Source organism: Nerophis lumbriciformis, linkage group LG20 (assembly GCF_033978685.3).
Source record: "Nerophis lumbriciformis linkage group LG20, RoL_Nlum_v2.1, whole genome shotgun sequence".
NCBI classification, from domain to species: Eukaryota; Metazoa; Chordata; class Actinopteri; order Syngnathiformes; family Syngnathidae; genus Nerophis; species Nerophis lumbriciformis.
In genome coordinates this window covers 43,321,130-43,345,000 of record NC_084567.2, presented here as the reverse complement: position 1 = coordinate 43,345,000, position 23,871 = coordinate 43,321,130, and the positions used below count along the sequence as shown (strand labels likewise).

General features: G+C 39.7%; 2 protein-coding genes across 5 annotated transcripts in view; both read right to left on the bottom strand.

Annotated features, from left to right (window-relative positions):
* Window positions 1–6,157, bottom strand: part of katnal2 (katanin p60 subunit A-like 2) — a 96,016-nt gene extending 89,859 nt beyond the window's left edge. For 2 of the 3 annotated variants that reach the window (XM_072915369.1, XM_061980914.2), the window contains exons 1-2: window positions 6,010–6,157; window positions 2,868–2,938 (exon numbers count right to left, since the gene is read on the bottom strand). In XM_072915369.1, coding sequence (XP_072771470.1) covers window positions 2,868–2,938; window positions 6,010–6,060 — 122 coding nt within the window. In that variant the 5' untranslated portion in view covers window positions 6,061–6,157. Of the gene's footprint in view, window positions 1–2,867; window positions 2,939–3,066; window positions 3,160–6,009 lie in introns of those variants that run through there. The other variant, XM_072915370.1, reaches the window with a different exon arrangement.
* A 2,847-nt stretch (window positions 6,158–9,004) lies between these two features.
* Window positions 9,005–23,701, bottom strand: sigmar1 (sigma non-opioid intracellular receptor 1). Of its 2 annotated transcripts, XM_072915368.1 has the most exons (6): window positions 23,463–23,701; window positions 23,284–23,335; window positions 19,425–19,573; window positions 19,210–19,302; window positions 14,118–14,349; window positions 9,005–9,208 (listed from the first exon to the last, which is right to left on the bottom strand). In XM_072915368.1, exons 1-5 carry the CDS (start codon window positions 23,605–23,607, stop codon window positions 14,120–14,122), a joined length of 669 nt encoding a protein of 222 aa, XP_072771469.1. In that variant the 5' UTR covers window positions 23,608–23,701; the 3' UTR covers window positions 9,005–9,208; window positions 14,118–14,119. The 2 variants fall into 2 exon arrangements, with proteins under 2 accessions (XP_072771469.1, XP_061836896.2); XM_061980912.2 differs by lacking the exon at window positions 9,005–9,208 and having other exon boundaries at window positions 13,336–14,349; window positions 23,463–23,700.
* Window positions 23,702–23,871: the final 170 nt, after the last annotated feature.

Genomic DNA, 23,871 nt, shown 5'->3' with positions numbered 1-23,871 from the left:
GAACAGAGTGAACGTCACCAGTGACTGTATTTGTTGAAACGCAGGCACTATGAAGGTCTGTCTGACAGACCAAAACAAACAAAGCGTGCATTAACAGATCGATAAAAATTAGTAGCGAGTAGCGAGCTGAATGTAGATAAAAGTAGCGGAGTAAAAGTAGCGTTTCTTCTCTATAAATATACTCAAGTAAAAGTAAAAGTATGTTGCATTAAAACTACTCTTAGAAGTACAATTTATCCCAAAAGTTACTCAAGTAGATGTAACGGAGTAAATGTAGCGCGTTACTACCCACCTCTGCTGATTGGTCACAAGGAACATATCGACCAATCAACTACGGCGTAATATAAACTACGTCTTGAATCTTGATTTAGGGTCGGAAAAAAAAACGGAAAAACGGGAGATTTTTTTTTTCCCTTCGAGATTAAAAAAGACGGAATTCCTACTTTAGACGGAAAAATCACATGCCTGATGTGACATGCCAGTTTAAATGAGGGATGTCCGATAATATCGGCAGATAAATGCTTTAAAATGTAACACCGGAAATTATCGGTATTGGTTTCAAAATTATCGATAAACCTTAAAGGCACTGCCTTTGCGTGCCGGCCCAGTCACATAATATCTACGGCTTTTCACACACACAAGTGAATGCAATGCATACTTGGTCAAAATCCATAAAGGTCACACTGAGGGTGGCCGTATAAACAACTTTAACACTGTTACAAATATGCGCCACACTGTGAACCCACACCAAACAAGAATGACAAACACATTTCGGGAGAACATCCGCACCGTAACACAACATAAACACAACAGAACAAATACCCAGAACCCCTTGCAGCACTAACTCTTCCGGGACTCTACAATATACACCCCCTACTATCCCCTACCCCCCCACCCCACCTCAACCTCCCCATGCTCTCTCAGGGAGAGCATGTCCCAAATTCCAAGCTGCTGTTTTGAGGCATGTTAAAAAAAAAATTGTGACTTGAATAATAAATATGGCAGTGCCATGTTGGCATTTTTTTCCATAACATAAGGTGATTTATTTTGGAAAACCTTGTTACATTGTTTAATGCATCCAGCGGGGCATCACAAAAAAATTAGGCATAATAATGTGTTCATTCCACCACTGTATACAGGTAAAAGCCAGTAAATTAGAATATTTTGAAAAACTTGATTTATTTCAGTAATTGCATTCAAAAGGTGTAACTTGTACATTATATTTATTCATTGCACACAGACTGATGCATTCAAATGTTTATTTCATTTAATTTTGATGATTTGAAGTGGCAGCAAATGAAAATCCAAAATTCCGTGTGTCACAAAATTAGAATATTACTTAAGGCTAATACAAAAAAGGGATTTTTAGAAATGTTGGCCAACTGAAAAGTATGAAAATGAAAAATATGAGCATGTACAATACTCAATACTTGGTTGGAGCTCCTTTTGCCTCAATTACTGCGTTAATGCGGCGTGGCATGGAGTCGATGAGTTTCTGGCACTGCTCAGGTGTTATGAGAGCCCAGGTTGCTCTGATAGTGGCCTTCAACTCTTCTGCGTTTTTGGGTCTGGCATTCTGCATCTTCCTTTTCACAATACCCCACAGATTTTCTATGGGGCTAAGGTCAGGGGAGTTGGCGGGCCAATTTAGAACAGAAATACCATGGTCCGTAAACCAGGCACGGGTAGATTTTGCGCTGTGTGCAGGCGCCAAGTCCTGTTGGAACTTGAAATCTCCATCTCCATAGAGCAGGTCAGCAGCAGGAAGCATGAAGTGCTCTAAAACTTGCTGGTAGACGGCTGCGTTGACCCTGGATCTCAGGAAACAGAGTGGACCGACACCAGCAGATGACATGGCATCCCAAACCATCACTGATGGTTTGGGTTGGTTTGGTTTGCATTTCCTTTGGAAATCGAGGTCCCAGAGTCTGGAGGAAGACAGGAGAGGCACAGGATCCACGTTGCCTGAAGTCTAGTGTAAAGTTTCCACCATCAGTGATGGTTTGGGGTGCCATGTCATCTGCTGGTGTGGGTCCACTCTGTTTCCTGAGATCCAGGGTCAACGCAGCCGTCTACCAGCAAGTTTTAGAGCACTTCATGCTTCCTGCTACTGACCTGCTCTATGGAGATGGAGATTTCAAGTTCCAACAGGACTTGGCGCCTGCACACAGCGCAAAATCTACCCGTGCATGGTTTACGGACCATGGTATTTCTGTTCTAAATTGGCCCGCCAACTCCCCTGACCTTAGCCCCATAGGAAATCTGTGGGGTATTGTGAAAAGGAAGATGCAGAATGCCAGACCCAAAAACACAGAAGAGTTGAAGGCCACTATCAGAGCAACCTGGGCTCTCATAACACCTGAGCAGTGCCAGAAACTCATCGACTCCATGCCACGCCGCATTAACGCAGTAATTGAGGCAAAAGGAGCTCCAACCAAGTATTGAGTATTGGACATGCTCATATTTTTCATTTTCATACTTTTCACTTGGCCAACATTTCTAAAAATCCCTTTTTTGTATTAGCCTTAAGTAATATTCTAATTTTGTGACACACGGAATTTTGGATTTTCATTTGTTGCCACTTCAAATCATCAAAATTAAATGAAATAAACATTTGAATGCATCAGTCTGTGTGCAATGAATAAATATAATGTACAAGTTACACCTTTTGAATGCAATTACTGAAATAAATCAAGTTTTTCAAAATATTCTAATTTACTGGCTTTTACCTGTATATCGGTATCACTTGATATCGGTATCGGTAATTAAGAGTTGGACAATATCAGAATATCGGATATCAGCAAAAAAGCCATTATCGGACATCTCTATTTAAATGTTTAAGAGACGACACTGCCTTTCATACTGACCCTTGCCCCATCAGGTGTTGGTAGATGAGGACGAGGAGGCTCTTCTTCCTCATCTCAATCCTCAGCTCATCCTATTATAAAACACAAAGCCAAAATTAAAATCATATATATATATATATATACACTATAATGCCAAAAGTATTTGGCCACCCATCCAAATGATGAGAATCAGGTGTCACAGGTGTATACAATCAAGCACTTAGGCATGGAGACTGTTTCTACAAACATTTGTGAAAGAATGGGCCGCTCTCAGTGATTTCCAGCGTGGAACTGTCACAGGATGCCACCTGTGCAACAAATCCAGTCGTGAAATTTCCTCGCCCCTCAATATTCCAAAGTCAACTGTCGGCTTTATTATAAGAAAAGTGAAGTTTGGGAACAACAGCAACTCAGCCGCGAAGTGGTAGGCCACGTAAACCGACAGAGAGGGGTCAGCGGATAGTGCAAACTTCATGTGACCTTCCAATCAGCCCAAAGAGCTTCATGGAATGGGTTTCCATGGCCGAGCAGCTGCTTCTAAGCCATACATCACCAAGTCCAATGCAAAGCGTGGGATGCGGTGGTGTAAAGCACGTCACCACTGGACTCTAGAGCAGTGGAGACGCCTTCTCTGGACTGATGAATCACACTTTTCCATCTGGCAATCTGATGGACCAGTCTGGGTTTGGAGGTTGCCAGGAGAACGCTACAGTTCGGACTGCATTGTGCCGAGTGTGACATTTGGTGGAGGAGGAATTATGGTGTGGGGTTGTTTTTCAGGAGTTAGTTCCAGTGAAAGGAACTTTGAATGCTCCAGGATACCAAAACATTTTGGACAATTCCATGCTCCCAACCTTGTGGGAACAGTTTGTAGCGGGCCCCTTCCTCTTCCAACATGACTGTGCACCAGTGCACAAAGCTAGTTCCATAAAGACATGGATGACAGAGTCTGGTGTGGATGAACTTGACTGGCCTGCACAGAGTCCTGACCTGAACTCCTATAGAACACCTTTGGGATGAATTAGAATGGAGACTGAGAGCCAGCAACATCAGTGTGTGACCTCACCAATGCGCTTTTGGAAGAATGGTGGAAAATTACTATCAAGACACTCTGCAACCTTGTGGGCAGCCTTCCCAGAAGAGTTGAAGCTATAATAGCTGCAAAAGGTCATATTGAACTCTATGGGTTAGGAATGGGATGGCACTTCAAGTTCATATGTGAGTCAAGGCAGGTGGCCAAATACTTTTGGCTATATAGTGTACAGGTAAAAGCCAGTAAATTAGAATATTTTGAAAAACTTGATTTATTTCAGTAATTGCATTCAAAAGGTGTAACTTGTACATTATATTTATTCATTGCACACAGACTGATGCATTCAAATGTTTATTTCATTTAATTTTGATGATTTGAAGTGGCAACAAATGAAAATCCAAAATTCCGTGTGTCACAAAATTAGAATATTACTTAAGGCTAATACAAAAAAGGGATTTTTAGAAATGTTGGCCAACTGAAAAGTATGAAAATGAAAAATATGAGCATGTACAATACTCAATACTTGGTTGGAGCTCCTTTTGCCTCAATTACTGCGTTAATGCGGCGTGGCATGGAGTCGATGAGTTTCTGGCACTGCTCAGGTGTTATGAGAGCCCAGGTTGCTCTGATAGTGGCCTTCAACTCTTCTGCGTTTTTGGGTCTGGCATTCTGCATCTTCCTTTTCACAATAACCCACAGATTTCTATGGGGCTAAGGTCAGGGGAGTTGGCGGGCCAATTTAGAACAGAAATACCATGGTCCGTAAACCAGGCACGGGTAGATTTTGCGCTGTGTGCAGGCGCCAAGTCCTGTTGGAACTTGAAATCTCCATCTCCATAGAGCACGTCAGCAGCAGGAAGCATGTAGTGCTCTAAAACTTGCTGGTAGACGGCTGCGTTGACCCTGGATCTCAGGAAACAGAGTGGACCGACACCAGCAGATGACATGGCACCCCAAACCATCACCCAACCATGCAAATTTTGCATTTCCTTTGGATATCGAGGTCCCAGAGTCTGGAGGAAGACAGGAGAGGCACAGGATCCACGTTGCCTGAAGTCTAGTGTAAAGTTTCCACCATCAGTGATGGTTTGGGGTGCCATGTCATCTGCTGGTGTCGGTCCACTCTGTTTCCTGAGATCCAGGGTCAACGCAGCCGTCTACCAGCAAGTTTTAGAGCACTTCATGCTTCCTGCTGCTGACCTGCTCTATGGAGATGGAGATTTCAAGTTCCAACAGGACTTGGCGCCTGCACACAGCGCAAAATCTACCCGTGCCTGGTTTACGGACCATGGTATTTCTGTTCTAAATTGGCCCGCCAACTCCCCTGACCTTAGCCCCATAGAAAATCTGTGGGGTATTGTGAAAAGGAAGATGCAGAATGCCAGACCCAAAAACGCAGAAGAGTTGAAGGCCACTATCAGAGCAACCTGGGCTCTCATAACACCTGAGCAGTGCCAGAAACTCATCGACTCCATGCCACGCCGCATTAACGCAGTAATTGAGGCAAAAGGAGCTCCAACCAAGTATTGAGTATTGTACATGCTCATATTTTTCATTTTCATACTTTTCAGTTGGCCGACATTTCTAAAAATCCCTTTTTTGTATTAGCCTTAAGTAATATTCTAATTTTGTGACACACGGAATTTTGGATTTTCATTTGTTGCCACTTCAAATCATCAAAATTAAATGAAATAAACATTTGAATGCATCAGTCTGTGTGCAATGAATAAATATAATGTACAAGTTACACCTTTTGAATGCAATTACTGAAATAAATCAAGTTTTTCAAAATATTCTAATTTACTGGCTTTTACCTGTATAGTGAAAACAGTCCTTCCTGCATGTGACACTTACAGCCGCTAGAGGGAGACAAACCACCGTAAATGGCGCGGGTAACCATAGCAACGAGTATACGCTATTATTATAGTATTTTCCTCAACTCACTTAACTGTTTTATGTGAAAAGTAGGCAATACATGAAGCGGTGCCTTGTTAGATTTATTTATATTAGCGTGTAAACATAATATATTCCAATAATTACAGCATTCACCGTCGTGTGGTCAATAGCTGAATGATGTTAGCATAAAGACAACATTCAAACCGCTTCGCAAATGCGATGTAATTCACTCACCGCCTCCCGGGCTTGATGTGCCGTTTTTATAGCTGTGTAAGATAGTTCCATTTTGTCTCAATATGTTATTGTTCTTAAGCTATATATATACAAATATGTAAGGTGGCGTCTTTTTGACGGTTGTTCTCTGCCTTTGCGTGCCTGAGTTGTGATTTGTCCATCAGGACTTGCCGTAGTGCGACTTCCTGTTTATACTTTTTTATTTATTATTATAATTTTTTTAATTGAACAACAAACATACATTTATAATTCACACAAAAGTCAAGTCACATTCAACATCAAGGAAAGAAAAACAATTCAATGTTGATTAAAAGTTATGATCCATCCATCCATTTCCTACTGCTTGTCCCTATATCTCTTAGTATCATGCTGTGGAGCCACAATAGTAATTTAGTTTGTTTTAGTGCTACTTTTGCATTCGATCTCTTAATATTGTACAATGCATGTACAGTTAGGACAGAGCTATTCTACTACATAATAAAGAAAACGCAGCTTCAAGAGTCCGAAGGCTCGGGGGCCGGACATCAAAATGTGGATGTTTCGGCAGGTTATATTCCTTTAAGACTTTGTTTACTTAATTACAAAGTACACACACTGCACTTGCAATGAATTGATTATTCTGTCCTCACTACTCAATTCCAGCATGTGCAGCTCGTTAACAGTATGAAGAAACAGAAGCTCCAGAAGTTTAGTTGAGGATTGATGTTCCTTCTTTTGAATTACTTTCCTTATTATTTCTATGCACTTCTTCCTTCATTTCGGATTGTAAGACTGAAAATATAAACATAAAATAAAAATTTCCAAAGCATAGCGTCCATTGTGTATTTTACATGAATAAAGGGACATGGGGTAGAAAATGGATGGATGGATAAAATAGAAGATTTAGTGTCAATACATTCAAATAACTACATATGTTTATGCATGTAGAAATTCATCATCTACAGGACATTAAACATTGCACACAATAAGTGACTCATCACAATTAAACCTAAGGTGTGGTGTTATCACTAGTGATGGGTCCGGCAAAACCGATGCATTGGCGCATGCGTCGAGCTCATAGAGCAAAACCCTGTGTCGGTGCACGTACCGCTTTTAGAAAGTCACGTGACCGATCATGAGCTGTTTTGGTCACGTGACCGATACGCCAACTGTGTCGCACTGACGCCTCCTCTGTGCCCTGTGAGCGGCTCTTTTCTACAGCCGGAGAAATAATAACTAAGAGAAATCGTCTAAAATGTAATACATCGGAAAAACTTTTCTTTTTTTTTAATAAAAATGTATAAAAAAAATTAAATTAAAAAAATTCCCAGTCCACAATCATCCACAACACGTTCTCTTAGATTTCCATGTTATGATACATGTTCACATTATTTATTGACTGTATCTAAAAAAGATACAAATATATTTTTATTTAAATGAAGATATGAAATAATCCTAAATGACTTGGTTTATATTATTGTATATACTAGGGCAGGGGTCACCAACGCGGTGCCCGCGGTCACCAGGTAGCCCGTAAGGACCAGATCAGTCGCCCGCTCGCCTGTTCTAAAAATAGCTCAAAGAGCAGCACTTACCAGTGAGCTGCCTCTATTTTTTAAATTGCATTTATTTACTAGCAAGCTGGTCTCGCTTTGCTCGACATTTTTAATTCTAAAAGAGACAAAACTCAAATAGAATTTGAAAATCCAAGAAAATATTTTAAAGACTTGGTCTTCACTTGGAATAAGCGGTAGAAAATGGATGGATGGATGGGTCTTCACTTGTTTAAATAAATTCATTTATTTTTTACTTTGCTTCTTATCACTTTTAGAAATACAATTTTAGAGAAAAAATACAACCTTAAAAATGATTTTAGGATTTTTAAACAAATATACCTTTTTACCTTTTAAATGTCTTCCTCTTCTTTCCTGACAATTTAAATCAATGTTCAAGTAACATTTTTTTTTATTTTTTATTGTAAAGAATAATAAATATTTTAGCTTCTGGTTTTTCAACAAAGAATATTTGTGAAATATTTCTTCAAACTTACTATGATTAATATTCAAAAAAATTATTCTGGCAAATCTAGAAAATCTGTAGAATCAAATTTAAATCTTATTTCAAATTATTTTGAATTTCTTTTAAAAAATAATTCTGGAAAATCTAGAAGAAATACTGATTTGTCTTTGTTAGAAATATAGCTTGGTCCAATTTGTTAAATATTCTAAGAAAGTGCAGATTGGATTTTAACCAATTCAAAACATGTCATCAAAATTCTAAAATGTATCTTAAACAGGAAAAATGACTAATGATGTTCCATAAATTATTTTTTTTATTTTTTCAAAAAGATTCAAATTAGCTAGTTTTTCTCTTCTTTTTGTCGGTTGAATTTTGAATTTTAAAGAGTCGAAATTGAAGATAAACTATGTTTCAAAATGTTATTTTAATTTTTTTCGTGTTTTCTCCTCTTTTAAACCGTTCAATTAAGTGTTTTTTTCATCATTCATTCTCTACAAAAAACCTTCCGTAAAAGGAAAAAAAAATGTACGACGGAATGACAGACAGAAATACCCATTTTTTTATATATATAAATGTATTTATTTAGCTATTCTTGTTTAAATCACACTTACGTGTAACTTACAAATGACAATATATTTATTTATTTAAGTGTGTATCAAACTGGTAGCCCTTCGCATTAATCAGTACCCAAGAAGTAGTTTTTGGTTTCAAAAAGGTTGGTGACCCCTGTACTAGGGCATCAAATCAGTGTCAGTTGAGTCGGTCCATAGGTTGCCTGTAGGGATTTTTAATGTCCAGCAGATGTCAGTATTTAGTGACACAGTATCGACACAGTATCAATACAGTTTTGCAATGTGTCGAAACGCTTCATGACGCCTCATCAACCCATCACTACATGGAAATTTGTAATAACTTTTTGTTACATTTATCATACAACAACTATAGTGTGACAGTCGCTTGCTGTCGTGCAGGTTCCAAGGACCACCAAGGAATGACATTGTTGGTGAGCAGGTTTAGACTTCTTTATTTCAAAGAATGCGTCTCTTGCCGGGTCGCTTTTCAGCCTTTCCGTCTGCTGCTCGCTCCTCCGCTCCAGCTTTTCAGCTTCGGGCGTCGTCGTCTCCCTTGCGCTCTCAGTCTCTGCATCAGCTTCCTTCTGGCTCCTTCTCGTCAGTGTCAGTTGAGTCGGTCCATAGGTTGCCTGTAGGGATTTTTAATGTCCAGCAGATGTCAGTATTTAGTGACACAGTATCGACACAGTATCAATACAGTTTTGCAATGTATTCGAAACGCTTCATGACGCCTCATCAACCCATCACTAGTTATCACCCCTTACTGGTCAAATTTAGCACTACATGTATTAAATGAGCTCTCATTGCCCAGAGTTGCTCTAAAAAAACAACACGACCACAAATAAAATACATTACAAAGTCAACAATTTCAATAAAATAAGATAAGTACTGTAAATATCTTTATGCACAATATCTACTTCCATAGGTTTGACCAAGTTTGGTGATGAAGTTTAATGTTGCTTCTTGTCTAGAACACTGTGTCCGTCGCTTAAAAAGTCCGACAGGAAACAGCGACTTGAGCACTTGCTAGGCGAGGAGCATTCATACGTTGTTCTCCAGTCCAAAAGTCCAATTTTCACAATTTAAGTTTTCCTATTTTAGGGTTGACTGCTTCTTTGGGTGATGTTCAGCGGGCCGCCAGTTGAATATGCCTGAGTTAGGGTATGCCAGCGTATGCAAATAGAATTGGGGTAGCGTAGGACCTACAAAGACTAAGCTTTATTTTACATAGTAAGAGCATACCTGCCAAATTTTGAAATCAGAAAAACCTAGTAGCCAGGGTCCAGGGGCCGCAGGCCCCGGTAGGTCCAGGACAAAGTCCTGGTGGGGGGTTCAGGCTCCGGCCCCCGACGCAAAATGATTATTAGCATTCAGACAGGTTAAAATGTTGCTAAAACCATCACTTTTCTATCAGTCACAGTGACTTTTCAAAACTAAAATATTACAGCAAAAATCATATGGGTTGATTGACATGTTTATTCTGTAAGCTAACTTCAATAGTTTGAAATTATTTTGACAGTTAATGCCAGTTATCCTGTCAACCTTTCACAAGACTTCAATTTGTTCATTGAAAGTATAAACACTTTTTACAGTAAACAAATGGTAAAACAGTACTAAACAATTCCATTAAAAAAAAAATTGGTGTCATTATTAACTTTCTGTCCAAGCTTGTATAATCTACTGCCTTGTTCAATTGTAAAAAATATTCTGTGCCTAAAATTCACATTTCTATCACAATTATCATACTGTAAACATGGTAAGCTAACTTCATTAAAATTAATAGTCCTGTCAATAGCATGGAATTACAATTCAAATGTAGTTTTTTTCAAAAGCTTTTCAAAAGAATTCAAAATATGAAAAATGAATGAAAATTAATTGAAGCCATCAGACACTTGAAAAGTGGCACATCACATCTCTAATGTCATCATTTGAACTTTTCAACAGAAATAGCACTGCAAAAATATTAAGGACATACTTCTGTATTTTGGTAGTTATGCTGTCAACATTTAACAAGATTTCTTCAACTTGGACTTGAAAGCATAAATAGTATAAACACTTTTAACAGTATAACAGTACTAAACAATTCCAATAGATAACATTGGTGTCATTACCTTTTTGTGGCTACAATCCGAAAAACGTTGAAAGTTTTCCACTTGTATCGCTAGCAACGGCATTAGACTTGTGTTCTTTTGTCCCAACGTGGTCTTTTACATCGCTAATTCCTCCGTGTCCGATCGAAAAATCTTGTCTGCACAAGGTGCAATTCGCGTAGTTTTCACCCTTTTTGGAACGGATAATTATTCCCGGATAGGCTTTTGAATATTCTTCACGGAATGACTGCAGTTTTCTTTTCGGTTTTAAGACTCGTTTGCGATTTTTCTCCGGCTGATTCCATGATCGTTCGCTCGTTTGGAAACAATGGCAACTGGTGCCTCGTGCTTGGCAGCGGTGCTATAAATACCGTATTTTCCGCACTATTAGCCGCACCTAAAAACCACAAATTTACTCAAAAGCTGACAGTGCGGCTTTTAACCCGGTGCGCTTTATATATGGATTAATATTACGATTCATTTTCATAAAGTTTCGATCTCGCAACTTCGGTAAACAGCCGCCATCTTTTTTCCCGGTAGAACAGGAAGCGCTTCTTCTTCTACGCAAGCAACCGCCAAGGTAAGCACCCGCCCCCATAGAACAGGAAGCGCTTCTTCTTCTACTGTAAGCAACCACCCGCCCGCGTAGAAGAAGAAAAAGCGCGCGGATATCACCGTACGTTTCATTTCCTTTGTGTGTTTACATCTCTAAAGACCACAAAATGGCTCCTACTAAGCGTCAGGGATCCGGTTCATGAAAAGACGCAATCTCTCCATCCGCACACGGATTACTATTTCACAGCAACTGATATTCCTGTGAACCGCACTGTGGATACAACGGGAGCACGTACGGTGAATATTCGCACCGCAGGGAATGAGAAGTCATCCTTCACTGTGGTTCTAGCTTGCCATGCTAATGGCCAGAAACTTCCACCCATGGTGATATTCAAAAGGGAGACCTTGCCAAAAGAGACCTTTCCAGCCGGCGTCATCATAAAAAGCTAACTCGAAGGGATGGATGAAGAAAAGATGAGCGAGTGGTTAAGGTAAGTTTAAGTTTACGCGAAGAGGCCGGGTGGCTTTTTTCACGCAGCTCTGTCCATGTTGATATACGTATGTTTGTGATTGCACATTTGCGTACATTTTGGGAGTGAACAGAGTTGTTAGAACGCTGGTTTTTAATATATTATTAAAGTTTGACTGACCTATCTGACTGTTTTTTTGACATTCCTTTAGCGCAGTTAGATGCGGCTTACAACACCGGGCGGCTTATAGGTGGACAAAGTTTTGAAATATGCCGTTCATTGAAGGCGCGGCTTTTAACCCAGGGCGCCTTATGGTGCGGAAAATACGGTAGCCTCGCGCATTTTTAAATTTTTTTTTTTTTAAGCACCTGAATAAATATAATGTACAAGTTACACCTTTTGAATGCAATTACTGAAATAAATCAAGTTTTTCAAAATATTCTAATTTACTGGCTTTTAATTGTACTTTGAGAATTTTTCAAATGTCTAGAGACCTTTAATGCACCAATCAATAATCTCAAGATCTCCATCATATCAATACCTAGATGTTATGAAAATTATTTAAGGCGCACTACACAAACTAAATTTAACGTTAATATCACTTCTATGGATACCATTAACAAAAATTCCTCAAAACAGCCCACTACCTATAATATGAGCTTTTTAACATCAAATTATTGTCTCCCAAAACGTTATTAGTTAATGAGGTCATTAGAGACAACAATCTTAATGTCATTGGTCTCAACAAAACCTGGCTCAAACCAGATACATTTTTCCCGCTCGGCGAGGCATCTCCTAATTATACGAATGCACTTGTTGCCCGTCCCCTTTAAAAGGGGTGGAGGGGTCGCACTAATATACAATGAAAACCTTAACCTTACCCCTAACCTAAGTAATGAATATAAATCATTTGAGGTGCTTACTATGAGGTCTGTCACATCGCAACCTCTCTACCTAGCTGTACCTGGGCCATATTTGGACTTTGAGAGAGTTTGTCGCTGATCTCGTGACGCACGCCGATAACATAATTATAATGGGGGATTTTAAAATCCATATGAATACCCCATCAGACCCTCCATGCGTGGCTCTCCAGACTACAACTGATAGCTGTGGTGTACACAAATAAATTAATCCAGGCATCGCAACGGTAATACGATAGATCCATCCATCCATCCATTTTTTACCGCTTATTCCCTTTGGGGAGGCGGGGGGCGCTGGAGCCTATCTCAGCTACAATCGGGCGGAAGGCGGGGTGCACCCTGGACAAGTCGCCAACAGATAGATCTAGTCCAATATTATATACAGATAATGTGTCATGAGACATGCAAATATAAATTAAATAAACAGAGGTCACAAGTAAAATAAATTAAATGAGCTCGGCTTACAACACGGGGCGGCTTATAGGTGGACAAAGTTTTGAAATATGCCGTTCATTGAAGGCGCGGCTTATAACCCAGGGCGCCTTATGGTGCGGAAAATACGGTAGCCTCGCGCATTTTTAATTTATTTATTTTTTTTAATTAATGAAAAACCGTATTTTTTATCACTGCAACCGTAACCCGGAATAGGTTGATGAAAACCGTACTAATTACGGGAAAACCGGAGTAGTTGGCAGGTATGTAAGAGGCAACAAAGTTGGAATACTTTTCAAAAATGTTTATTCCCATAATTTGCATATGTGCTCAAGACCATTCAAAGTCCGCGTTCATTATTCCTTCCAGACGCACACAAACCACTCAGAATCTGACATGGTCAGTCTGAAAAGTTGTTATAGAATTTGTGAATACATTCAGATAAAAAATGTTGATATGAGGACAATCAGATGTAATACGAAATTCATTGAACAGAGATGAGATGCTGGGTTGAGAATTGTAGCAAAGATTCAGCGAGACCACATCTTTAGAAAAAGTAAACAGGAGACATAACCAACATTGTTAAACAGTCCAACTAATCAAAGCATGAAGATCAGCAACATCATGTTAATTCAATCAGAAAAAAATGCACCTCAATCAGAAAAAGGTCACACTGAGCAATTGTTGGAAGGATTTTTGTGCTTCATTTCTTAAAACCAGTTTCTAAGACAAGTCTGTTTTGTTAGCACCTGAAGGCCTCATTGTCTGCTTATGCAACTGGGGAGGGAGCTTAGGAAGGAATGCTCTTGTAGTGGAAGAAACAGTAGCTGTTAAGAGATTCATGTAGGAGGGAGTGGTTTGAAAAGAACAATATTTTCTTTGCGTTGATATAGTTTGCCGTCAGTTGGTGAAGTCAAGCATATAAATTATCGTTCATTCTACAGTGAAAGTGATCATACGGTAAGAATTTACTCCATTGCCAGACGTCGAAGACAAAACAACACGTCGGCAACTTGCGACGTCACTGTTCCAGTGCAGGTGTCCAAACATTGTTGTCCCACCACCACTTGCCTTTAGAACACGCCGGCCTCGGCGAGCATGGTTCCCATCTCCAGCACCATGGACTTGCAGTAGACTTTGAAGGTTTGGTACAAGGTGACAAAGTCCTGGGTGCTGAATATGGCGTCTGCCAGAGCCGGACCCAGGGTGGACGGGATGAAACCTCGACCGTATTCCACCATCCACGTCCCAGCGGACCACTGGACGGCCGCGGCCTCGCCCATACCGTGCGTCACGGTGTCACCTGCAGGGCAGAGGAGGAAAAGGTGAGTTATCATATGTAAGGCTGAAACGACGCGTCGACGTCATCGGTTACGTAAATACGTCGACGCCGTTTTTGTGCGTCGGCGCGTCGCATATTTACGTCACTCTACTTTACTGTCATGGCGGAGCGCAAAGCATACGATGCGAGCGAGGGGAAAAAAGCACGCCAAAAGTCGTCAAAAGTGTGGGATTATTTCAATAAACGGCCTAATAATGTTGTTGTATGCACACTGTGTCGAGCGGAAATGGCCTATCATAGCAGCACAACGGCTATGAACGAACATTTGAAAAGAAAACCCCCGACAGCGTTCTTGCCATCACCATCAACAAGTCAATCGTCCGCGTGCGTATACGTTGTCATTATTACACAAAAACATGAATGTGTCATTTGTATCTGCGTTGTAAATTCATAAACTAAAGCACCGTTTCGCTCTGAGAGGCGCGTTTGGCGTGCCTGTTCAGTGTTTACAAAGACGCGCTCCTCTTTAACGCTGTGGAGAGGCGGCGGCGGCGGCGAGCGAGCGGCGAGGCGGGGCGCGCCGGGAGCGACGCCGCAATCGTGCCCAGGTGCGCGATCCGCGCAGTTGGAAGAGAAAAGACTTTGTGTAAAATTAAAAGATTGTAAACCTGGCAAAGCCGTCTGGCGTTCAGTCTGTCGGTCCTGAAAGAACCCCACGGCACAAGACGTGTCACAAACGCTAACGTTAATTAGTTGTGCAAATACCTTTTACAACATTAACAGTTACATATACTATGTACAAACCAACAATTAACTTTCACTTGAATCATACTATCATTGTTGTGTTATTAAGCAAAATAAGCAATACTTTTACTTTTGTTGAAATGTTTACACTGTACACTTTTTTGTATTGGATGTTTAGCTTTATTTTTGCACATTTTAGCAAATAAGCAATACTTTTACTTTTGTTGAAATGTTTACACTTGTTACAGAATATTTCCGTTTTGCACTTTTTTGTATTGGATGTTTATCTTTATTTTTGCACATTTTAAAGCAAAATAAGCAATACTTTTACTTTTGAAATGCTTATACTATTCCAGAATATTAAGATTTGCACTGGATGTTTACTTTTATATTTGCACATTAAAAAGCAAATAAGCTACTTTTAATTTTGTTAAATGTTAAAAGTTTTAAATGTTTACATTGTTACAGAATATTTTGTCATGTTGTTGTCAATGTTGACTGAGTGGCCATACTTTTTTTTTTGTAAATAAAAGCCATGCCTTTTGAAAAAACTGGCCTACATTTATTTTTTCCTCTTCATTTTAAATAAAAAAAAAAATCGGTAAAAGGAAAAATAATCTATAGATTAATCGAAAAAAATAATCTATAGATTAACCGATTAATCGAAAAAATAATCTATAGATTAATCGATAGAAAAATAATCGTTAGCTGCAGCCCTAATCATATGCAAAAGTAAGTTTCCATAAAGTGGTCTTTACTTTGATAAACAGCACTGGTGTAATGATCATTATTACAACATTGCAGGCACACAGAGTAGACATTAGCAAATCAGCACACGCTTTAACTCTCCCATTTGTACCTTCTGACCCAATTATAGTAATACAATTTTCTATTATTGCTGCTTATTGTACAATGTACTTTGTTGAGAATTTTTCAAATGTCTAGAGACCTTTAATGCACCAATCAATAATCTCAAGATCTTCATCAAATCAATGCCTAGATGTTATGAAAATTATTTAAGGCGCACTACACAAACTAAATTTAACGTTAATAATATCACTTCTATGGATACCATTAACAAAAATTCCTCAAAACAGCCCACTACCTATAATATGAGCTTTCTAACATCAAATTATTGTCTCCCAAAACGTTATTAGTTAATGAGGTCATTAGAGACAACAATCTTAATGTCATTGGTCTCAACGAAACCTGGCTCAAACCAGATAAATGTTTCCCGCTCGACGAGGCATCTCCTAATTATACGAATGCACATGTTGCCCGTCCCCTTTAAAAGGGGTGGAGGGGTCGCACTAATATACAATGAAAACCTTAACCCTAACCTAAGTAATAAATATAAATCATTTGAGGTGCTTACTATGAGGTCTGTCACACCGCAACCTCTCTACCTAGCTGTACCTGGGCCATATTTGGACTTTGAGAGAGTTTGTCGCTGATCTCGTGACGCACGCCGATAACATAATTATAATGGGGGATTTTAAAATCCATATGAATACCCCATCAGACCCTCCGTGCGTGGCTCTCCAGACTACAACTGATAGCTGTGGTGTACACAAATAAATTAATCCACGCATCGCAACGGTAATACGATAGATCCATCCATCCATCCATTTTCTACCGCTTATTCCCTTTGGGGAAGCGGGGGGCGCTGGAGCCTATCTCAGCTACAATCGGGCGGAAGGCGGGGTACACCCTGGACAAGTCGCCAACAGATAGATCTAGTCCAATATTATATACCGGTACAGATAATGTGTCATGAGACATGCAAATATTAATTAAATAAACAGAGGTCACAAGTAAAATAAATTAAATGAGCTCAAATATACCTAGAAATTAAGCATAATGACACAACATGTACATACAGCTAACCTAAATAGCATGTTAGCGTCGATTAGCCTGAAGTCGTGCACTGACCAAATATGCCTGATTAGCAATTCAGCGAGTCAATAACATCAACAAAGCTCACCTTTGTGCATTCACGCACAGCGTAAAACTTTGGTGGACAAATTTAGATTTACAGAAAGGAGTGACATAAACCACGTAAACAAACTATGGTGAGTTCAAGGACCGCCGAAATTAGTAGGACAAAACGGCGCTCGCCAAATACTCTCATCAGTGAAGCATGTTTAAAATAAACATTGGGATTTGTAACATTTAGGAAGCTTTGTGTCATGTTGATCCTCCCCCAGAAACCATATTAAAATAAAAAATGTATTTCCCCCCACACTTTTTCCATTTTGAAAAAGCTCCAAGGAGCTACGAGGGCAGCGCTAACGAGCCGCATTTGCCGACCCCCGAATTAACCAGAGATTGTGGTTCTTTTTTAAAATGACTATAATGATGCTACCAGAGCAAAAGTGAAGTTTCATTGTTGTGTGTATTTATAAGAGACAATAAAGGTCATCAGAAAATTCCTTGTTTATTTAAACTATTTCTCCTAAAAGACGCATTGAGACTATAAAGTGTGTTTTATTTGATAAATAGAAGAAATTAATCGACAGATTACTCGATTACTAAAATAATCGATAGCTGAAGCCCTATTAAATAATATAATTATACAATTCTACTCAGATATGCATCCTATCTAACAAAAAACACCTGTTTGCAACCAACAGTGTTTGATGCCATGTTGTATGGGAAACACCTTTTAATAAAACTAGGGCTGCAGCTAACGATTATTTTTCTATCGATTAATCTATAGATTATTTTTTTCGATTAATCGGTTAATCTATAGATTATTTTTTCGATTAATCTATAGATTATTTTTCCTTTTACCGATTTTTTTTTTTATTTAAAATGAAGAGGAAAAAATAAATGTAGGCCAGTTTTTTCAAAAGGCATGGCTTTTATTTACAAAAAAGAAAAAGTATGGCCACTCAGTCAACATTGACAACAACATGACAAAATATTCTGTAACAATGTAAACATTTAAAACTTTTAACATTTAACAAAATTAAAAGTAGCTTATTTGCTTTTTAATGTGCAAATATAAAAGTAAACATCCAGTGCAAATCTTAATATTCTGGAATAGTATAAGCATTTCAAAAGTAAAAGTATTGCTTATTTTGCTTTAAAATGTGCAAAAATAAAGATAAACATCCAATACAAAAAAGTGCAAAACGGAAATATTCTGTAACAAGTGTAAACATTTCAACAAAAGTAAAAGTATTGCTTATTTGCTAAAATGTGCAAACATAAAGCTAAACATCCAATACAAAAAAGTGTACAGTGTAAACATTTCAACAAAAGTAAAAGTATTGCTTATTTTGCTTAATAACACAACAATGATAGTATGATTAAAGTGAAAGTTAATTGTTGGTTTGTACATAGTATATGTAACTGTTAATGTTGTAAAAGGTATTTGCACAACTAATTAACGTTAGCGTTTGTGACACGTCTTGTGCCGTGGGGTTCTTTCAGGACCGACAGACTGAACGCCAGACGGCTTTGCCAGGTTTACAATCTTTTAATTTTACACAAAGTCTTTTCTCTTCCAACTGCGCGGATCGCGCACCTGGGCACGATTGCGGCGTCGCTCCCGGCGCGCCCCGCCTCGCCGCTCGCTCGCCGCCGCCACCTCTCCACAGCGTTAAAGAGGAGCGCGTCTTTGTAAACACTGAACAGGCACGCCAAACGCGCCTCTCAGAGCGAAACGATGCTTTAGTTTATGAATTTACAACGCAGATACAAATGACACATTCATGTTTTTGTGTAATAATGACAACGTATACGCACGCGGACGATTGACTTGTTGATGGTGATGGCAAGAACGCTGTCGGGGGTTTTCTTTTCAAATGTTCGTTCATAGCCGTTGTGCTGCTATGATAGGCCATTTCCGCTCGACACAGTGTGCATACAACATTATTAGGCCATTTATTGAAATACTCCCACACTTTTGACGACTTTTGGCGTGCTTTTTTCCCCTCGCTCGCATCGTCTGCTTTGCGCTCCGCCATGACAGTAAAGTAGTGTGACGTAAATATGCGACGCGCCGACGCACAAAAACGGCGTCGACGTATTTACGTAACCGATGACGTCGACTACGTCGACGCGTCGTTTCAGCCTTAAATAAAACCCTGGAAATTGAATAACTACACCAATAAATAAGTTAATGCATACCAGGATAGAAAAGTTCACTCTTTGTGGTTCCCTCTGTCCACTTTCTGAAGGTGCCAGAGACGATTGTGTCTGAAATCTCTGCCCAGTAGCGACCTATCAGAAGGGGTGAGAGACAGCTCAAACATTGTGTTTTCATCTCAAAAATACACTCACAATATCCAACCTAAACTTTTCTCTGGTCACGGTGTAATAAAGTCACACACTACTGTCCTCACCCGAGTGTCCCGATGTGTCGATCCCAGTACCAAACAGGATCAGGTATTCCGTAAGTGAGGCGTGGAGGACACACATGCCGCCCATCCAGCCTCCGACGTTAATGAACACCCACTCTAGGTCTTCATCAGGCAGGATGTGTCCAGGATACCTACGTTAAATTACATTTCCATTAGCTGTTTTTGTTTTTTTACACACATGCCTGTGTGGGTTTACTGAAGTTCTTCAGAAGGATGCATCTGTAATTATTAAGTGTGTTGAAATAGCAGAAATGGGTGTGTCAAGTGGTTGTTAAACTAGTCCACTATCTAATTCAACACAAAAGATTTCTGGATTGTAATGTAAACCTTTACCACAGATATGATCTGGCACTGTCAGAGAGGTTGTAATTTGAGTTTACCTTGCAGTGGCGTTCAAGTGCATATTTATACATCACCCTTCTTGGAGTGGCTACATAAGGTTACCGGAATATTAGACAAGACTCCCCTTATGACAGAAGTTTTTACACCAGTGCAGACTACAAACAATAATATGCAGTAAAATGAAGTTGAAAAATGTGTTCAAGGATTGGTTTGTTTATGAAGCTTGATGTGGTTTCTGTTACATTAGGAGAGTTCTTTGACAGTCAATTGAATTACAGTACTCGGTAAAAGGTTTATTTTTAAGGCCAAAAATAGATATTCACTTAGTATCGCTTTCTTTAAAAACATTTATTCAGCATTTTTTAACTTTAGAAAGTTGTATGGTTAAAACCGAGAATGATGCCAAAAAACATAAAAATAGATGGGAAGTTCTCAAATGCTTTTTTTGAAAATTTAATTTTGTTTATAGATTATATGCAATCTGTTTTTGTGTTCCTTCATTTTGAGTGTGCATTAATGAAGGTGTGTGTTGCTGAGCCCGACCTGGACATGGACCACAATGGAAACAAGCCTTTTGGCCTTTTTGTGCCATCCATTTGCCTTTTTAAAGCATTACATGGATTCAATTCTTTAAGATGTCAATAAACTTCTCAATCAATCAAAAAATACATAATCTGGACTGGACCTGGTTTTAAGAACCCTTTAAACAATCAAATCTAATTGACAACCGGGTCTGGTGAAGATAATGTCCTTTATTTAAAAAAAATAACAAATAAAAATCTTGAATAAAAAATAAACTCAAATAAAATCAGTTACCGGTACATAGAAACTTGTGATTAGGGCTGCAACAACGTATCGATTAAATCGATTAAAAAAATAGTTGCCGATTAATTTAGTCATCGATTCGTTGGATTAATGCTATGCGCAAAGGCTACTTTTTTTTTATATATATATACATACACACAGGTAAAAGCCAGTAAATTAGAATATTTTGAAAAACTTGATTTATTTCAGTAATTGCATTCAAAAGGTGTAACTTGTACATTATATTTATTCACTGCACACAGACTGATGCATTCAAATGTTTATTTCATTTAATTTTGATGATTTGAAGTGGCAACAAATGAAAATCCAAAATTCCGTGTGTCACAAAATTAGAATATTACTTAAGGCTAATACAAAAAAGGGATTTTTAGAAATGTTGGCCAACTGAAAAGTATGAAAATGAAAAATATGAGCATGTACAATACTCAATACTTGGTTGGAGCTCCTTTTGCCTCAATTACTGCGTTAATGCGGCGTGGCATGGAGTCGATGAGTTTCTGGCACTGCTCAGGTGTTATGAGAGCCCAGGTTGCTCTGATAGTGGCCTTCAACTCTTCTGCGTTTTTGGGTCTGGCATTCTGCATCTTCCTTTTCACAATACCCCACAGATTTTCTATGGGGCTAAGGTCAGGGGAGTTGGCGGGCCAATTTAGAACAGAAATACCATGGTCCGTAAACCAGGCACGGGTAGATTTTGCGCTGTGTGCAGGCGCCAAGTCCTGTTGGAACTTGAAATCTCCATCTCCATAGAGCAAGTCAGCAGCAGGAAGCATGAAGTGCTCTAAAACTTGCTGGTAGACGGCTGCGTTGACCCTGGATCTCAGGAAACAGAGTGGACCGACACCAGCAGATGACATGGCACCCCAAACCATCACCCAACCATGCAAATTTTGCATTTCCTTTGGAAATCGAGGTCCCAGAGTCTGGAGGAAGACAGGAGAGGCACAGGATCCACGTTGCCTGAAGTCTAGTGTAAAGTTTCCACCATCAGTGGTGGTTTGGGGTGCCATGTCATCTGCTGGTGTCGGTCCACTCTGTTTCCTGAGATCCAGGGATTTCAAGTTCCAACAGGACTTGGCGCCTGCACACAGCGCAAAATCTACCCGTGCCTGGTTTACGGACCATGGTATTTCTGTTCTAAATTGGCCCGCCAACTCCCCTGACCTTAGCCCCATAGAAAATCTGTGGGGTATTGTGAAAAGGAAGATGCAGAATGCCAGACCCAAAAACGCAGAAGAGTTGAAGGCCACTATCAGAGCAACCTGGGCTCTCATAACACCTGAGCAGTGCCAGAAACTCATTGACTCCATGCCACGCCGCATTAACGCAGTACCGTATTTTCCGCACCATAAGGCGCCCTGGGTTAAAAGCCGCGCCTTCAATGAACGGCATATTTCAAAACTTTGTCCACCTATAAGCCGCCCGGTGTTGTAAGCCGCATCTAACTGCGCTAAAGGAATGTCAAAAAAAAAGTCAGATAGGTCAGTCAAACTTTAATAATATATTAAAAACCAGCGTTCTAACAACTCTGTTCACTCCCAAAATGTACGCAAATGTGCAATCACAAACATACGTATATCAACATGGACAGAGCTGCGTGAAAAAAGCCACCCGGCCTCTTCGCGTAAACTTAAACTTACCTTAACCACTCGCTCATCTTTTCTTCATCCATCCCTTCGAGTTAGCTTTTATGATGACGCCGGCTGGAAAGGTCTCTTTTGGCAAGGTCTTCCTTTTGAATATCACCATGGGTGGAAGTTTCTGGCCATTAGCATGGAAAGCTAGAACCACAGTGAAGGATGACTTCTCATTCCCTGTGGTGTGAATATTCACCGTACGTGCTCCCGTTGTATCCAGTGCGGTTCACAGGAATATCAGTTGCTGTGAAATAGTAATCCGTGTGCGGATGGAGAGATTGCGTCTTTTCATGAACCGGATTCCTGACCCTTAGTAGGAGCCATTTTGTGGTCTTTACAGATGTAAACACACAAAGGAAATGAAACGTACGGTGATATCCGCGCGCTTTTTCTTCTTCTACGCGGGCGGGTGGTTGCTTACAGTAGAAGAAGAAGAAGCGCTTCCTGTTCTATGGGGGCGGGTGCTTACCTTGGCGGTTGCTTGCGTAGAAGAAGCGCTTCCTGTTCTACCGGGAAAAAAGATGGCGGCTGTTTACCGAAGTTGCGAGATCGAAACTTTATGAAAATGAATCGTAATATTAATCCATATATAAAGCGCACCGGGTTAAAAGCCGCACTGTCAGCTTTTGAGTAAATTTGTGGTTTTTAGGTGCGGCTAATAGTGCGGAAAATACGGTAATTGAGGCAAAAGGAGCTCCAACCAAGTATTGAGTATTGTGCATGCTCATATTTTTCATTTTCATACTTTTCACTTGGCCAACATTTCTAAAAATCCCCTTTTTTGTATTAGCCTTAAGTAATATTCTAATTTTGTGACACACGGAATTTTGGATTTTCATTTGTTGCCACTTCAAATCATCAAAATTAAATGAAATAAACATTTGAATGCATCAGTCTGTGTGCAATGAATAAATATAATGTACAAGTTACACCTTTTGAATGCAATTACTGAAATAAATCAAGTTTTTCAAAATATTCTAATTTACTGGCTTTTACCTGTATATATATATAATATAAAACGGTGTTGTTGGTCATACCTCTTCCTGAGCTCAACCACCAGTTTGGAGAAGGCCTGCTCATGGTCTTGCCCTAAGAGTACAGAACAAGAATGAATGCATGTTGCCGTCCAGGTGCACCAGCGCCAGTTAGATGACATGTTTTTAATTTTATATGACATGTTTTGTTTTTTTTTAAATCAGAAATGTAATGAACTCACCCGCGTGTTGTTTGGCCAATTTGGCGATGTCGTCTTTGTTGAAAAGATACTGCTTGGTGGCCAGCCAATGGTTCACCAGCAGCACCGCCAGGCCCGCGATGCCAACGAACAGCAGGAGTTTACAGCAGGTTCTGAGACAAGCCATCTCTGACAGCACACGGCGACACGACCACACAGCAACAGGTCGGGCTGCTAGAAGAAGAACAACATGGCGCGGTTTTGATGCGGAAAGATTGACAGCTACTTCCGTGTTGACGGAGGCGGGATTTATCAGTTCAACCAATCAACACTCAGCACCATGCAACGCGCGTTCCACTTTGTGGCATTTGAGGGGGTGGGAAAAAAGGAACATCGACTCCTTTACCGCTTTCTTTTCAATTTGCATTCACTAAAAATGATCATATTTTGC

Coding starts and splice junctions, on each gene's coding strand:
- sigmar1 (XM_072915368.1), bottom strand. CDS start 23,607: ATGGCTTGTCTCAGAACCTGCTGTAAACTCCTGCTGTTCGTTGGCATC. Junction 23,336..23,462: donor ATTGGCCAAACAACACGCGG/GTGAGTTCATTA, acceptor CTGTACTCTTAG/GGCAAGACCATGAGCAGGCC. Junction 19,303..19,424: donor CGACACATCGGGACACTCGG/GTGAGGACAGTA, acceptor CCCTTCTGATAG/GTCGCTACTGGGCAGAGATT.